Raw genomic sequence first — 18,996 nt, forward strand, 5'->3', positions numbered from 1 at the left:
AACCATGCCAGGAAAACGATCCTCAGGCCTAAAACACTCAAAATATCCACCATAGAGCAAAAACGCCAAAACTATGATAGAAAGAGAAGAGGCCAAAAACGAAGAAAAAGGACTACATTTCTGAAAAGAACACAGCACCAGCTTTCCAGAAATATAAAGTTTTCAAAAAATAGACATGGGACGCAAAAGATATGCATGCCGGAGTCAAAAACAGGACTTCGGACTTCAACAGAAAAAACGGGCAGTAAAAATGCATCAAAACCAAAAAATACCTGCACCAAAATCTCCATCTCGGAACCAGCTTTCCGGCACTTCTTTCGGATCGGAAAAATACCTCCGTATGCAAAAGTTATGGCCAAAAAACCACAAGTAGGTCCAAAAGTGAATCAGGAGAGGTGCATGCAAGGATAGATGATGCATGCTGATGACGTCATGCTGACGTTAGCATAACCAGAGCTTAAAATTGACGGTTTGGTGGCCGTCGCAGCAAAAAAGAGTGCCACGTGGCATTGCCACGTGGCAGTACTGACGTGGCAAGGGTGACGTGGCGGGTTCACGTGGCAAGGTGCCATGTGGCGCCCATGCCACGTGTCACCTCCGCAGTAGCTGAAAAAGTGCTGACGCGGCTGCAGAGTTGTCTGCACAGCTGGCGGGCGGAGGCGGCCGCAGGAGCTGCGGAACCAGGAGGAGGTGGCCGCAGGGCGGCGAACACGGAGGAGCCGCCGACGGAGGGCGGCGGCCGGGAGGCGGCCGGGCCGCGGCGGACCGCGGGCGGCGCTGCCTGCTGCGGCCGCTGCGGGCTGCGCGCAGGTGGCGCGGCGGCAGCGCTGCAAAATAATTTTTTTTTGTTTTTTTCAAGCCCTGCGTCCGTACGATCCGTACGGCAGCAACCCTGGAGGCCTCAAAAAATTGCCAAAATTGCCCTGTGTCCAAAAATGAAAAGCTTTATAAGAATCCTGACTGCAAACGGCCTTCCGGATCCAATGGTGATGTCCGTTTGGGCTGAAAATGCTCCGAAAATTCGCTGATCCCCTGATTTGAAGAAAAATTGCACAAACAAACTAGGGTTTGTGACTTCAAAGCACAGCTTCAAAATTTCTTCAACGAAGCTGCAGCAGGAAGGCTCTGATACCATGTTGGAGTTGAGGAAAGCCAACTCCGAAGACGCCAAGATCACCTGCATGCGAAACCTGTCAAAGAGAAGCCATAGAAGGGAAGAGCATGGAGCACGGGCAAAAAAACCCTAAACGGACATGAGAGCCATCATAATGCAAACACAAGAAGAAATGTATTTACAATAAGAAATGATGTTATGATGTTGTTATTACAATGAGAGAGAGCTCGAATATAAAGAGCTCATGGAAGCTTGTAGAACAAGCTGGAAGGTGGTAGAAGATAAGTGTGACAACTAGAAGGGAACAAACTCCCGTGTTGTCACCAACTAACCACAACATGCATTAAATATAAAATATTTATATATATACATATCAACATTGTATCTTAAGATTAAATCAATCTGACTGTAGCTATAATCTTAACATATATAAGCAACAGATTAAAAAGTACAATTCACAATTTGGAAAAAAAAAAGTGTTGCTTCAGGAACCTTAGCATTTAGATGGAGATAGCATGACTTTCTCGAGAATTGGAAATGTGGCAAGTTTTTTAAAATACAAGATGTAAGAACTGAAAAAGACCAGTAATGCCGAAGGGCATTGTAAAACAATAGTGTAGTAAGCCAAAGGAGAGAACCTAACAAAAGTTTGGTAATATCAAAGGAGAGCTTACTTAAACATAATCCACAACAGGCCAAAACCAAAACTGCAAGTACACAAATGAGTAATCTTTTTGTTCTATTATTAAAAAATATGTTGATCTTGGTAGAGTTCCAGCAAGAAGATGAATATGCAAGCACAATAAAACCTAGTATTTAAGAGTGAAAAAGTCTATATTAGCAGAAATTACTGCCATAGCTACAATAGCAAAAAAACAGTTGAAAAAATACTGAAACTGATGCAATATATTTAGGTTGCCATAAAATTGAATATACTGCAGACATGTGTAGATAGATAAACATATAAAAGAGAATAATAAAATCTCCAAGATGATTATAATTTTTTTATAACTACCCAACAAAGTGGTTCTAATGTTCAGAAGGCATACTGAGCTTCATCTAGAATCACAATATCTCCCTTCACATCCACCTCCATGGCTCTACGAATAATGGGATTTAAGATGTAACTGTAAGGACAAAAAACAAGTCGAGCTGACAAAGCCATATCTCGAGCTGCGAAATATGAACAGCCTGCAAATAACAGAACACTATATTATTTGCACTGGTAACTAATCTCATAAAACAGGTTTAACTTTGGGAAAATTTTCTAACCTTTCACCATGTGCCCAACTTTGACAAGGTCCTCAATGTCATGAACTTCATTACAGCCTCCTTTCTTAAGGGATTCGTGATACTTGACTTTGTATGCAAACCTAATGCCAAAAATAATATAAAAGATCATTATGGCTTGAGTATAGTGAACAATGTTTTCCTTTTCGAAATCAAACTCAGGTAGGTAGCAACATACTTAAATTGCCGACAAGATTGTTCAGTGTCCTTCAGTAAAAGTTTGCTGCAATACCAGCATAGACAATAATGGTTAAATTATCTTTATGAACAAACTCAAAAGAAAGTGGTTATGTTACCAAGCATTTTTTCATTCTCAAACATCAAATCCAAAATATTACCATTCCTCATCAACATTCTTTTTTGAACATACACGTTTGTTGGTACAATAGTGCTTTCGTGAGGCCTGTAAGTCCAATAAAAATTCAAAGCATATCAGTATAATTAAAATCAGAAATTCATAAGTAAATGAAAATCACTTTAAACCTAGAAATTTATGATTAGCATAGAAACTCTTTGCACACAAATCAAAACTAAATATTATTGCAGCTCATTGGATATATATCAACCAAAACAATAGCACAGTAAGCAAAGTTTGAGTGCTTGGTGTCTAATCAAACTGAAAGGGGATAATACCAATGATCAAATAACAGTCTGAATGCAAATTACGACTGCATAGATGTCAAAACAACTAGGTACTCTACAATTGAATCTTAAAAGTGAGGTATGGTTTTTTTTTTACAACCAGTCACAATAAAAGGGAGCACAATATGGTATGGCAGGGGAAAATAGCAATATTATCCTCTCCAAAGACAAATTCATGAGACATCTTCTGATAGAATAGATACAGATACTTATAAGTACTGAACTTGTTCATAAAAGAGAACAGTTACACTAAATTTATTTGGAGATCCTCAAATTATAATTTTATGAGTTAACTGAGAATTCATTCATGTAAACAACTATTTTTAAATATATTATCTTTGTCATGTTGAAGTTTGGTCATTGCAAGAGTTCTCTGCTATTCCTGAAATCTTTGCATCGGAGTACAGGTTGTATAGGCGTGATGCCTATGTCTTCCTTATGGTCGGATGACTTAGACTGTGAAGAGTCTTATACCTTGAACAGTTTATCTATGTTGAAGAGTCGTTGCTGCCTTTGTAGAGTCACAATGCTCCAGCTCATCTTCTATGAGTTCAAGATGATGTCCTTTTGTTTATCCTTGTTTGGTGAACAATTGAAGACTATGAAGAGTCTCCCAGTTCTGGAGAATGAAATGTCTCCTCCTTACACAACTGCAATCTGTTCATTGGTCATGGAAGACAAAGATCATAGTTGCAGTTTTTCTTTTAGTAGAAGGATTATTATTCTTCCTATTGAAGCGACTTGTTCTGAGATCATTGTTTGTGCAGAGGATTGCTGTAGGATCATATTGAAAATTGAGTATTGTTGATCAGCATTGTTCATTATTCTGTGATTAGTTGTTACATCCCAATTTTTGACCTAATTTGAAATATAGCCATTGAGGTTCACATGAAGTCAGTTGAAAGTTAAATTGGTTATAATCTTGTGAAATGATAAGATGGTTAGTCATTATAATTTCATGTGAAGATAACATGCTAGTTGATATCATGAATTCATGGAATTGAAAAGGCAGCTAGCCATTATGATTATTTATAACTTGTTATGATAATATGATTTAATTGCGGAGAATTTCCTTGCAGGAAACTCGTCGAAGGGGTGGAAGCATTGTCAGAAAAGAATTAGACATAGGAGCATCACCATCACTGGGCAGATGGGTTGAGGACCTAGCGACTTGGAACAGATACATCTGTAAGACCCGCATGAGCTAATTAAATAAATAATTTGAGGAACATAAAATAATTGAGTTAAAATATAAAACATACCTCAAAGAATTTAATATGATCTTTCACCTTATTATTATAATAGATATATCTATATACGTACATATAGATATAAAAATGAAATGGCACCATTATATTATAATAATTTATAATAAAATGATGTCACCCTATTAATATATTTACATGTACAAATATAAATATAAGATTATAATAATATTTGAATTATTATAATATTCGATTTACAAACTTCCAACTCTATTTCTTTCCATTTTAATATTCTTGCTTTTAACCAATTAACACATGATAAATTGATTTAATATTTGGCAATTTGAATTGTCTTATAATCTTTCCAACTTTATCTTCCAACCATTTAAATTTTCTTTTCCTCTTCTTTGTCTTAATCGAATTATAACATTTGGAATTTGAATCAGCTATAATCTTTTGTAACTAGCTGAAGCCAAGGAATCTCGTGTTCTTTCTTTTTATAAGAAGTCGTGAGGGAGAGGCGGGGTATCCTTTCTAAGCACCCGACTACCTTCACAATTGGCTTTGTTTATCAAATCGGATTCCTCCATTAATTTCGTCCTTTTTTCTTTTGCTCATAGTTTTCCGGCTTCATTCACTAGATGGATCTCTACAACTTCATTCAAAATCTCTGCAATTTTTGGCAATATCTTTCTTGTTGCAAGTCGGCTATATATTGTTCTTTGCTAGAGATGACGGTTTCAATTGCACACTGTGATTACGCCTGGTAATCCATTTGAAGAAGAGCCGAAAACCCTATTGATACCAGTCTATGCCATGGCAATAATCCTTCCCACGAATTCATGCCCTTTCAGACATGCTGCTAGGAATCTCGAGTGTTATTTTGGTAGGAGTTGAGACTTGATCCTTGCAACTAAGGTGTGGCGAAGTAGCTAAGGGTTCAGCATGACAATATCATCAATTTGTCCAGGTTTTGTGAAACACCCGAAACAATATTTCCAACTTGATTTTCCTTGTATAGAAGGTTCAATAATATTGAATTTCATAGCAGCAAATTTTTGCATTTGTCATGATGATATCTTGTTTGATTTACAGATTGAACTTCTTTAAAATTAGCTTCGTTCATGGCAAATGATAGCCAAGTAACCATACTATGAAACCATAAATGAATTGTGCCAATGGATATTAGAATTAAGCAATCAATTCTAAAATCTTTAAAGAATATAATCTTTCAAATCATAGATTGTGATAAGCTGGAATATATGTTAATTTATGAAACAGTTGAGAATCAATAGAAAGAACCGGTTGATTCTAAGAATTCCGAACACCTGGGACTCACCCAGCTGTGTAGCCAAGGAAAAGGGTGAAGAGGTGAGAGGAAGGTATCTGCAATAACATGAAACAGAATCAGATATGACATAAGAATGTTTATCATTTTTTTTTAAAAACCATTTAATAGCTCATGCATGATCCTGTTAATTGTTTCCTCTTGCTATCAAGTTGAATGGTGTATTTTAAATACCAAGATGCTCAATAGATGACAGATGTTCCAAGTCCAATTCCAGGTAGGGAGGGCCTTTCTCATTAGAGAATGTGTGGGGATAAGTTATGGTCCAAGGTTGGGTGGTTAAGCCCCTGACAATGTTTCACCTCTCCCCAAGTTGTTGGACGTACCACAGACAAAAATAAGCTTTGGTCGGAAACAGGTATTTTTACTTTTATGATGTAAATTGCAAGACTAAGGTAAGATTAATTGAGTTTTATCATCAATACAGTTACTTTACATTTAGTTGCGAGAGAAAGATTTATCTAATGGATTGTTATATCAATCTTTTGTTTATACGAATAATAAATATGAGCATATCATCTAATCTTATGTTATTGCCACAATTAAGAAATCGGAAGGAATGGATTGATACAATGGTATCTGAAGCCCTAATTGATTTTGTGGTATCTGAAGCTCTAATTGATATAGTGGTATCCAATGCCCTAAATGATCCAATGGTAATTGAAGCACTAAGTGATACAGTGGTATCTGAAACCCTAAATGATCCAATGGTAACTAAAGCCCTAAGTGATACATTGGTATCTGAAGCCCTAAATGATCCAATGGTAATCGATGCCCCAATTGATACAATGGTATGTGATGCCCTAATTTTATATAGTGGTATTTAATGGTAATCGTCATTTGATTTTGATATAGTGGTATTGGATGGTAATTGTTATTTGATATTGCTATAGTGGAATTTGTGGACTAACCTAGGTGGTTGCAGAAGCATCCCTACAATGATTTCTTGGTTCAAATTTCATGGTATGTGGATTTTAATATCTATAGTAAATTCCTTGATGGTGTTTTCTTACTTAAGAAATTTTGTTAAAATAATTTTAACCATCAATCTCTTTCATATGAACGAAACTAATTTAACTCTCTTCCTATGAAAATGAAGTAATATCTGTATTTCTTTGAATATGTTAGTTGTTAATTAAGACCCAAGAAAACTAGTTGTTACATTAGTTCTGTACACAGAAGATAGGAATGTTGTTTCATTATTAATGTTGTATGTAACATTCTTCATGTTCGTAATTCTTCCAATTGTAGATTCATTCTTATTGTAAAGATAGTATTGGCTATTATTTATAAAGTGTGCAGACTCAAGAGGTTCTGATTTTTGTTTTTAGACTCTGTTATTATTCATTAAAGGATTGCTTTTTGGTGTGGCTAGATTTTTCACCCTCAAGTGGAGGGTTTTCCCTAGGTAAATACTTGTCTCTATCTGGTCATCATATTTTGAAGATATCTATTCTTTATTGTATGCTGTTTTGGTTCAAATTTAACATGGCATAAGAGCGGGTTTAAGTAAAGATCCAAAACCACAATTATTCAAGCAGCGAAATATTCTTTTCTTCTATCCTAGTTTGGTTCTTTCAAGTTTCAAAAATGGTTAATGGACTCAAGATTGAAGATAGGCTGAATGGTGCATCGAATTTCACATCATGGAAATTCAGAGTACATATTGCACTAGAAGAAAACGGTATTCAAAACTTTAGCTCATGATTCAATTGGAGACTTGTGGCCTAGAAGATTTGCTCTTTTAAATTTCAGAACTCGTCCTTCTGTGAAGAAGATGGTTCTTGGTCTTCCAAAGCTTAATCAAGAGCATGATGGTATTTGCAAAGGTTGTGCCCTAAGTAAGAATATTAAAGGTCCTTTTAACAATAGGGAAAGTAGCGCGAACAAAATTTTAGATCTGATTCATTCTAGACTATGTAGACCTATGTTTGTTGCATTTTTAAGTGGTTTTTGGTACTATGTGATTTTTATTGATGAATTTTCTCATGAGGCCAACATTCATTTCTCGAGATCTAAGGAGTTTGATAAAGTTCTTTCTAGAATTAAAGAGTTCAAAGCTCAAGTTGAGAATATGTCTGAAACAAGCATCAAGGTTTTAAGATCAAATAATGGAGGGGAATATACTTTTAAAGTTTTTCAGAAAAATTGTATTGAGGTAGGGATCAAGAGGTAGTTTTGTGTTCCATATAACCCACAACAAAATGGAGTTGTAGAAAGAAAGAATGGATCCACTGTTGATGTAGCTAAAACTATGGCTCATAATCCAAATCTGCAAACTTTCTTTTGGGTGGAAGCTTGTAGAATAGTTGTTTATGTTCAAAACCGAATTCTGCATCAAATTTTGAATAATGACAAAGAGACATTCACAGCCATTAAACTTGAAGTCAGTCATTTCAGAATTTTCAGTGTCCTATTTATATTCATGCACCATACTCCTCAAGAGGCATTCGCAGCTATTAAACTTGAAGTTAGTCACTTCAGAATTTTCCGAGTGTCCTATATATATTCATTGCCATAAGATAAAAGATCTAAGCTATAACTTTCATGCAAGAAAGATATTTTGTTGGTTACAGTGAGTCTTCTAAGACCTACATGATCTACATCCAAAGACAAAAATAGATAGAAATCAGCAGGGATGTATCGTTTGAAGAAAAAGTAGCCTTTAAAAGATCAAAAGTGCCTTCTATGGTGATAGATAGGGAAGAACAAGAGACAGCTCAAGATATGGAAATTACTGCTCCTAGATCTTCTTCCGAGAATCAAACGCAGCCTATTGAATTAAAAGAATCTATTGATCTAGTCAAAGTAACGAGAATCGAAATCAAGTCAGAATCGACAAGGGCGAATCAAATCGAGAATCGGCCATGAATCAGAATCGACTGGGCAAATTTTAAATACCCTTGAAATTTAGAGATTTTAACTAATAAAAACTTATTAAATGCACCCTTTATTGAATATAACTTAAACAGTATAACATCATCAATAAAAGCTAACATACATAAACAAGGAACATAAATGATAAATCCATCACATATGTTACATGTAAAATGTAAATTGTAGCTTAAGTACACAAAAATCGTAGGATCATAATGAGTCAAATCATAGAATGTATGTAAGATGAAGATCCATAGGACATCAAATCATAAATGCAAGATAATGATCCATGAAACGTATGTCTATCAGTATATGTAAACAAAATGAAAAACAAGGCTCTCGCTCAAGCCTCATCATCATCCTCAAGCTCGGTCACAACTTCAACCTCAACCTCTGAGTATCCTATCTACCTTCTACAAAGGCGTCTAAGATAAGTCCTAAAGGACTACTGAGTCATAGCCCTCGCATGTAAGATGGGCTCACAAACAACATGCTCTAGTTACCTCCTCTACCAAGGCCACAGCCTTACCCTCTCTATCTACCTAGTCAACCCACTCATGGTTTGCCTCAGTGAAGACCGGATCCACAGCCTCACTAAGCCACTCTATTTCTAGATCAATCTCCTCTAGAATGATCGAAGAGGAGTCAGTGCCAAAAATCTGTCATCCTAAGACAGAGGTTGTAATGAACAAAGACAAGATCATTCAGCCTCTGCACAGACAAACTATTTGTCCTCTTTAAATGGATATGCTCGAACATGAACCAATTGAGCTCACATCCAGAAGCGCTACCTGACTAACTCAAAATACGAATGGCACTTTGTTAAAGTTCTGGGTTTGTGGGCCCAAACATTTGCCACCATCTATCTGAAATAAGGGAAAACAAAAACAATTAGTCTCATTTACAACTTTAAAATTACAAAATTAAAAATTAAAATGCACAACTTATAAGCCATAAACTTAGATTCAAGAATATATTACTTTTAGTTGGTTGTATTGTTGTATGGGCATTTGTGGCCATCCTGCTAGAGAAAAGTGGCCCTTCTTTATTATTGAATTTATCATGCCCTAATCTCCTTGGAAGAATGTATCGTGCCCTAATCTCCTTTGCAGGCCTCTTGCTTTTGTCTTAAGGCCCAAATTGCAACCTACTAATCTATTAGCTAGCTTTACTTGCATCAATTTCTAATCAAGATACTCCTTTCCCACCACCTTAAATTGCCTCAAATTATTCGCAAGGGGGGAAATAACCCTTAACTATGATATCGAAGCCCCTACCCTTGATTTCAAGGATCATATAAAAAATAAACTGTAATAAAGCAAATCTTTTTACAGGCACATGGTTTAGGTCTCACTTTAAATAGCAAAATCAATCACTTGCAGCCTGCTCTTCCAAACCTACACAAATGGATCATTGACACTTGGATGCCTTTATTAAATGTTAGTCTTCAAATATACCATGCATTGTTAAATTTTTCACTATGAGAGAGATCAAAATGTCACGCTCTAAGGTAAACACTAGATCTAGGGCAAAATGTCATCATGCTCAAATCATGGCTAGACCTATGTGAATTCGTCCTCCAAACCTCGGGCTCCAATTTTGGTTTGACGCATTTTGAGGCTATTTGTAATACTCTCAGCAACACAATTGTTCATGATGCTTTAGGTCTTACAAATAGCTTTCACATGAGTTATTGTTGAACATGATAATTCAAAAATTCCTACAAACATTACATTTTATAAAGGCTTGTCCTTTCTATGTTGTTAGAGTTTTGCTATAGGACACATTGTTGTGGAATGCTTCAATTTCTATTCCAATGATCAAGCTACATGGTAAAATGTTACCCTAGCATAAAATTTCGTTCTAGATGGACCTTAGGAAAGTCCTCTATCTTCCTCCATAGCTAATCAAGTTGAAAAATAAAAAATTGAACAACCTTCAAGGCTTGGGATGACATCGAAGAAATCTTTTTCAATTCTCGAACAGACTTTATGTTGTGATGGAAGTGAGAACTCATAGAATGGGTTGCCCTTTTTATCTTGTCTAACACCCTTTTTTCTTGGGGAGGGTCACTGGTCTATAATAAATGAGAAATCTTCTTTACTTCTCTCTAGATGGAATGTGCTGTAAAGGAAAACAAAAGACTTTTTCGATTACATTCCAAAATTGTTGTTAATAGCTCAAATCTAAAGTATAATGCACCCTTTTACAAGCCTAAAGCATTTTTACAAGAGCAACTTTTTTTAGCTCTTTCGTAGAAAATTGATTATATGAGAACTATCCCCTTCGCAACACTTACATATCAAAAAAAGAAAAATAGTAGAATGAATATATGAACAATAATTATAAACATTTATTACTTTTTTGCGTCACTTTGCCCTACTAGAAGTTTCCTTTAGAGGTTAATCCTACATTAGTTTTCATTTACTTCAAGGATTTCCTACTCTCTTCCAACTGAAAAATCCAACTAATTGCCAAAGAAAATCTATGAATTAGCCAAGTTCAATTATTATGTTCCTTAGATCAGTGTCAAATTAGAAAAGAACACTCATAAGATTGTTATCATTTTCTCTTTAGGTCCAGCAAAACCTAGGTGGGTTCTTCTTAACAATATATATTGATTGCATCATATCATGACCAGTTATTGTGAATTGTAGACAAGTTCTCAATGAAAAATACCAAATAAATGTAACATGTATTCCAAATTGGTTTGATGCTTGGAAATCAAATGTTTACTGGCTTTGAGAACACTTCTAGTCTAACCTAATCTTAAAACAAAAACAAAAATTATGAAGAATTTGATACTTGAAGATTGTTTATGAACCAAAGGTTATTTAATAGATCAGCGCCTATTTTAGGGTTTTAAGTTCATGTTGCACAAAATAAGTGTACACTTCTAATAAGTTAACTCAAAACAGTACATACCTACGTTAAAGAATCCTCAATATAGAAATCACAGAAATTCTTCTTTAGATCCATAACATTTGACTCCATAAACATTACATTTGTCTAAAGCATTTAATTCTTTCCTTTGAAGAAGCCATAAACAAAATACGCATCATAACAATGTTGCAAAGATGAATTCAGAATATCCTTGATACTTTGTATTCAAGTAAACTTGAGTATACATCTTGGAGACAATTCTGTACTGTCAATTTCTTTGAAATTCATGTCCAGATCTGAAATTTTCTATACAAATTTGAGCAATTACAGACCACAAGTATCATCCAGAGACTCTAGACTTGACACAATACAAAAACTGCCTAATCAGAACTGAAATTCAGAACAAGGGGAGCGAATACACTTAGAGCTTAAATGTTAATTACAAAAATGAATATGCCACCAAGGCATAACTACTAGAAGACAAAATACTACTTTACGATTGCTGCAGATAATTGTAGACCTTGAAAATGCTGAAACTGATTGCACCTTCTTTGATGATAACCTGATCCTACCAGCTTGTTGTGCAATGGACCCAAAATAAGAAAACAAACAAAATGTTGAACAAATTCAAAGAATATTGTTCCTTATTGTCACCAATGATTTAGATGTGTCATTAAAAATCTGACAACCGATTGAAATGCAAATCAAAACTGCATTTTGTTTTTCCTTCATTTAAATTTGTGGAGGTAAGAGTTGGTTAATATTGACCATATGCTCATTATACTCTTTACCAATGACTTAGCTGGTTGAAGCAATAATTGTTATCAGACCAAACTTTAGTTGTGACAATTTATCCAAGGCCGAACTCAAATTATCAAGCACTTTCACTTCATCTTCATTGAAGGCAAGAATCATGGGGGTAATAATTTGCAAAAAGTCATATCTCCACTTTACTTGGCTTTTCAATGTCCCATCTTCTTTCCAAAATGATGGCACAAGGGAATGTTTTAGACTCTCAAGAGAATTTATTTTCCTAACAATAATATCTTCAACTTTTTTAAGATGTCTTAACAAACATTTGAGATAAAACAGCATAGCATCACTGATACAGAAGAATGTTGAATGCCTTAATCTTGGGAATCATATGCTTCTCCCAACATTTCAATTTAGTCTCCTTCCTATTGTGCTCCACAAATATGTTCCTTAAGGCATTATAAATTTCACAAGTCTTGTCAACATGTTACATATTTTTGTCCAATTTTTTTTATCTAGCAGACTTGTAACAAAGCTAGGTTTTACTAGCTTCAATTATTTCATAGCCTTTTGTCCGCTATTTCTACTTTCTTCTAGCTCCTTTATGAGTTTTATTTCTTCTCTTGAGGGTAAAGAGAGTGAGATTGGAGGAAAAGCACTTGTAGCAACATTTAACTTTTCTTACAATGGCAGGTACTCTCTCTTTGACTTGTCAAGATCAGCTTGCAATTTTTTCTGTTACTCTTGTAACCATTGCAAAATGTATTGTTAGGGTAGTAACTTGAGTAGCACTTGTATCTCTAAGTTTCTTGATAACTAAGCCTCTAGTAAATTTAATTTAGTTCTAGATGATCATAGGCTTTTTTGTAGCTAAAGAATTGACCCATATGGCCAAGGCATTAGTGTATGGATCAAATCCAGATCCAAAATACAAATTATTTGCATTTTCTTCATTATTCAATGAACCAGTGCCCTCATGCCTCTTGATAGTTTCAAATGCAATGTGATATGACATATCCCAACCTAATAAAATTAGACACTCACTCTTTCTAATAATTTCTTTGCCTTTCTTTAGAGGCATTCTCTCCATCTCCTTTTTGAGTTTGCCCCAAAAGTCTGGTATGGCCTAACTTAAGTAATTTTTAGGAGTGAGTTTTGTTGATGTGATTTTATGCCAGTACAACATATAGAATCGAAAACTCAATACCTGAAGGTGGAATGTCAAATTTCCAACTCTCTTCAACAAAGACATCACGTATGAAAGGAATAACAATGCACAACACACACCGATCAAAAAAAGAACAATGCACAACACATAATTGGTGTAAGGGAGGGTGGGTAATCAGTTGCGTTGGATTTAAAACATTTAACCATTTGCCATATATCAAAACAAAAAATTAATTGCGATATAAGGCAAACAACACCATAACACATAACACCATTTTTTTTGCATGGAAACTTTGCTGGGGAAAAAGCTCGGTGGGGATCAAACCCACAAGATGTACTAGCATATATAAAACCTTGTTAAAGGATGAAGTAGAATGCACATGCATTTAGGCGCTTGCTTGGAGTTCATTGATCTATTACAACAAGGACAACAACCCAAAATGGACAATAATCCAATAAGTGGACAACAATCCACTAAAATGAACTAACTAAAAACATCAACTATGCAAATACAGTTCCTTTGAAGTACATTATTAGATTCCACTCATACCTCTGCTCAACCAACTTTGACCTATGTTTCTGATCCAAGTTCACATAATCAGCGCATTATATCCTTCTCTCCATCAAAACACACACACACACACACACACACACACACACACACACACACTCTCACTCACAATTCACAAATGAATTCATTTCTTTATACAAGTCTCTAACACTTATTAGATCAACTCAATATGAGATCTAATTACAAAATAAATTACATCAACCATTGTTATTCCATGAATATCATCTAGAACACATTTAGAATACATTACAATATCAAATAACACACCACCAACCAACAATTAATCATATTAATCCAATCAACACATTTCCTTACTAAGTTGATAAAGGTTAGATGGAAACTTGTAGAAGAAGTGTAACAACCACTTTTTCCGGGCCTTAATTGACAACTAATATATTCAAAGAAATACAGTTATTACTTCATTTTCATAGGAAGACAGTTAAATGAGTTACATTCATATGAATGAAATTAACAGTTAAAATCAGTTAAACAAAATTTCATAACTAAAAATTGAAAACACCATCAATGAATTTACTATGGAAATTAAAATCTACATACCATGGAATTTGAACCGAAAATCAATGTAGGGATGCTTTTGCAATCACCTAGATTAGTCCACAAATATCACTTAGGATCAATTAACGATTACCATCAAATACCACTATATCAAATTCAAATGACGATTACTATCAATTATCGCTATATCAATATCAAATGACGATTACCATCAAATACCACTATATCATTTAGGGCATCACATACCACTGTATTAATTAGGGCATCAATTATAATTGGATCATTTAGAGCATCAGATACCACTGTATCATTTGGGGCATCAATTACCATTGGATCATTTAGGGCATCACATACCACTGTATCATTTGGGGCATCAATTACTATTGGATCATTTAGAGCATCAGATACCACTATATCATTTAGGGCTTCAGATACCACTGTATCAATTACTATTGAATCATTTAGGGCATCAGATACCACTGCATCATTCCTTTCCTTTCGATTTCTTAATTGTGGCAATAACATAAGATTAGAAGATATGCTCATAATCATTATTCTTATAAATGAAAGACTGAAATAACAATCCATCAAATAAATCTATCTCTCACAAATAAATATATTTCACGTATAGTTAGAAGATCAACCGATCTAACTAGTTGCCAGTTATATTAGCGATAAGAGTTGCTTTCATTTAAAGAAGTAACTGTAACAATAATACAACTCAATTAATCTTACCTTCTACTTGAATATTTATATGATAAAAGTAAAAATGCCTGCTTCCGACAAACGTTTGAATGCATAGCTTATCTTTATCTGATGCACATCCGACATCTTGTGGAGAGGGGAAACATTGTCAGGGGCTTAACCACCCAACCTTGGACCATAACTTATTCCCACACAATCTCTAGCAAGAAAGGCCCTCCCTACCCGAAATAGACATGGAACACCTTGTCAACCACTGAGCATCTTGGTATCTAATCACACCACTCGACCTGACAGCAGGAGAATATAATAAACATGATCATGCATTAACTATTAAATAATTCCTTTTTAAAATAATAAACATTGTTATGTCACATCTAATTCTGTTTCATGTTATTGCATATTCTTTTCTCTCACCTCTTCACCCTTTTCCTTGGCTATACAATTAAGTGAGTCCCAAGTGTTTGAATCTCAAAGCAACCAGCTCTTTCTATTGATCCTTAACTAATAAAAGACTATTATATGTTTCCAGCTTATCTCAATCTGTGATTTGAAAAAGATGTTCTTAAAGATTTGTAGAAAATATTGTTTAACTCTAATCTCCAATGGCATAATGATCCATGAATTAATAACATGGTTACTTGGCTTTTATTCTTCTTAACTAATGATATTATAAACAAGGATGATTTGCTTCATAATCTGGATTTATATCTAACTGCTATAAAAATCAGTTTGCAATAATAACTATTATAAAACATATTGCAATGTTGGATTTGGATATTCCACATAACCTAGATAAATATGGAAATGAAGTCTGGAGTCTTGCTAGACACTTGTGTATCGGCTCTTCTTCAAATTGATTACCAAGCGTAATCATAGTGTGTAAATGAAACCATCAACTTCGGCAAGAAGAACAATATACGACAGATTTGTAACAAGAAAGGCGCTGCTATAAACTGTAGAGATTTCAAATGAAATTTGCAAAGATTCAAATGGTGAGTGAAAGTCGAGAAGTGAGCAAGGAAGAGTGGAAATAAGGAAGGAAGTCAGGAATGATATTAGGTCCTCCATCTCTCCTGACTCATGAAATATATAAAAGAGTAAAAGATCCTTTGGCTTCCAAGAAGCCGTAACATAAAAGAATGTCTCGGCTCTTGGACACCAAATAAATGTGCCAAGTGTCAATAGGTTTTCAAACAAGAAAAAGAATAAAAGATGGAAGAAGATTGAAGGTTATGATTCGGAAATATTATGGTTATATCTATCTACATATACGTAGATATATTGGTGAGGTCGCATCATTTTATTATAATGTATATTATATTATATTATGGTGTCACTTTAATTTATATCTATGTGTACGTACATAGGTATATATATAAATAATATGGTGAAAGATTTAAAATCTTTGGAGGTACGTATTATATTTTAATTTATTTATTTTATGTTTTAAATTGTTTATTTAATAGCTCATGCGGTTCCATCGATTGTATCATTATGTTCAAGTCGCTAGGTCCTCAACCATGGTGATTCATGATTCATACCCATTTGCTCAATGATGGTGATGCTCCTATACCCAATTCTTTTTTAACAATGCTTCCACCCCTTCAACGTACTTCCTACAAGGAAATTCTTCGCAATTAAATCATATTACCATAACAAGTTATTTAATCATAAATAATCATAACAACTAACCACCTTTTCAATTCCATGAATTCGTGATAAATAATCAACTAGCATGTTATCTTCGTATGAAATTATAACAACTATCTATCTTACCATTTCCCAAGATTATAAAAAATTTAACTGTCAACTAACTTCATGTGAAACTCCACAGCTTTATTTTAAATTAGGTCAAAAATTGGGATGTAACAAGAAGCCACCAACTAATGGACCAATAGAAAGCTTGTATTGCTCCTAAGAGTCAATAGAAAGAGGGTTAGATATAAACCCTTTACACCTTCACACATACTGGACCAATCAGAATGAAGCACATATTTATTATCCATTTGGAAAATTCAAGCCACGTGGGCCTACAAGGCTACAGAAAATCATCATCTAGGAATTTACTCCCTTTATCTTTTCAATGTTTGAATATTTAATGAACTCCATGGGGACACTTGGCGCCAACCAAGCCTATACTCGTGATCTTCCAAATCGAGCACTTATTTTTTCCAATCAATTGTATTACATATATCCATGAAGGTTGAAAATTTTGAAATTGTTTCCAAATGTTCAAACATAAGTGGGGTGACCTCTACAAAGCATCCTTCACCTTTTCTTGCAATTGCTCAACACTTAGCTTTTGATCATCCTCCACCTCCAAGTGAAATATAGTTCTCACATAATCCGCTATATCATTTTTGACCTCTAAAATAGCATCCTTTGTAGCCAAACAATTGTAGTTCACATGTTTGAGAACAAAAATCTTGTAAGCTAAAGCTCGATACCATGTTAGGAAATTAATAGCTTGTCCATTCTTCAACACTCGACTCTTTACTAGCCTATGTTATAGTATCTTTGTGATCATTTATAACCTTGAATGAGTCTTTTCATGACCTAGCAGAAAATCTTCACATTTCTTTTGTATGGCATGTACTATTTCTTGAAGAGAGAGCATGATATCATAAGTTTTGACAAAACTTTGCCATGAAATTGCTTGCTTCCTCAAATAATGTTGTCACCCATCTCCTTGCCTCTTGTCCCATCAATCCAATCCCTTCATATCCATCCACTAATCCACTAGAATATGTAGGTAGAGTAACAAAAGTTTGAATGGCAAGTCAAAGTGGATTCATCAACTGTCTAATGTATTCTCTTAACCGCTCATTAATCCTCTTTGCATTTTGTTTTCTTTCCAACTTCCTTCTTTATGCTTGCCTCTAAAGCTTGAATAGATCCATGTGTTTCTTCTACTTCTTGTCTCATAATGGTGTGTCCTCACTCATGTTCTTTAATATCAATTTTTTGCAAAAGCATCTCTCCTCTAGCCTTATCCACTTTTGGAACTGGAACTTGTACAGTATGTACACCTAAGCTATATTTTATAACGTTGTAGAACCTTTGAGTTGGCATCTGGTCCTTTTTTGTGAATTTCTGAGGAAGAAAATTTTTTGCAGTAAGATAGAAAATCCAAGAGAAGGCATTGGTTTTTGGAGAGAGAAAATCTATTTGAGGGAAAGTGCAAAGTTTACAATAAATGTTCAAATTTTCTCCTCTAAGAACAAGTTTATGTGGAAGGATGAAATTTGATTTGCTTTTTTCATCTCTTACATGCTCTTATGTATGTTTGAACTATGTTTTGCGAGAAGAGGAAATGTTGGAACAAAGAGGAACAAGTTTGACCAAGAAGCAACCAAGCAAGACTGAGTAGAGGGGATTCTATAGTGAACCCAAAATGGTATCAAAGTGAGCAAGTGTTGGTGACATAAATCTTGGATGCCTAGACATGAACGAGTTCAATAAAAGAAAGTTTAGATACAAAGATCATGAACCGATACACTTGGGTACCCAAATTGTATACAATAGGATTGTGGTTGTAGCTAGTTTTCTTCCAACTTTCCAACATGCAATTGGTTGTTGAATGTTCGAGACATTACACTCCACATTATAGAACAGTCACTTCTCTACTAGCAATTTCAAAGGAATTCAAAAACCTACATATCAGACGATGATACTAAAATTAAAGGACCAAGCACTTCAAGTTTTCACCATTGGGATTCAACATTGTGAATGCATGATAAACAATAAGTGGATGGGAAGGAATAGAACTCTCCAAATTGCCCAAGCAACTAGTTTGGCTTGATCTCTAGCATGAATATAGTGATTTAGTCAAGATGTTGAGTTTAGTCAAAATGTTGAGTTTAGTCATGACGTTGATCTCCATAATCCTATGAGTTTGAGGCATGGATGTGGTATTTCATTGAAC

General features: G+C 34.7%; 1 protein-coding gene across 1 annotated transcript in view; it reads right to left on the minus strand.

Annotated features, from left to right (window-relative positions):
- The window catches only part of LOC149552706 (RAD3-like DNA-binding helicase protein), a 108,667-nt gene that overhangs the window by 70,214 nt on the left and 19,457 nt on the right, over window positions 1–18,996 (minus strand). The window contains exons 4-7 of the mRNA XM_089788263.1: window positions 2,743–2,807; window positions 2,583–2,627; window positions 2,387–2,487; window positions 2,164–2,305 (exon numbers count right to left, since the gene is read on the minus strand). Of these exons, the coding sequence (XP_089644389.1) occupies window positions 2,164–2,305; window positions 2,387–2,487; window positions 2,583–2,627; window positions 2,743–2,807 (353 nt within the window). The remainder of the gene's footprint in view (window positions 1–2,163; window positions 2,306–2,386; window positions 2,488–2,582; window positions 2,628–2,742; window positions 2,808–18,996) is intronic.

The sequence above is a fragment of the Cupressus sempervirens genome, chromosome 6 (genome assembly GCF_028749045.1).
Source record: "Cupressus sempervirens isolate cs-2001-9-10 chromosome 6, ASM2874904v1, whole genome shotgun sequence".
Lineage (NCBI taxonomy): Eukaryota > Viridiplantae > Streptophyta > Pinopsida > Cupressales > Cupressaceae > Cupressus > Cupressus sempervirens.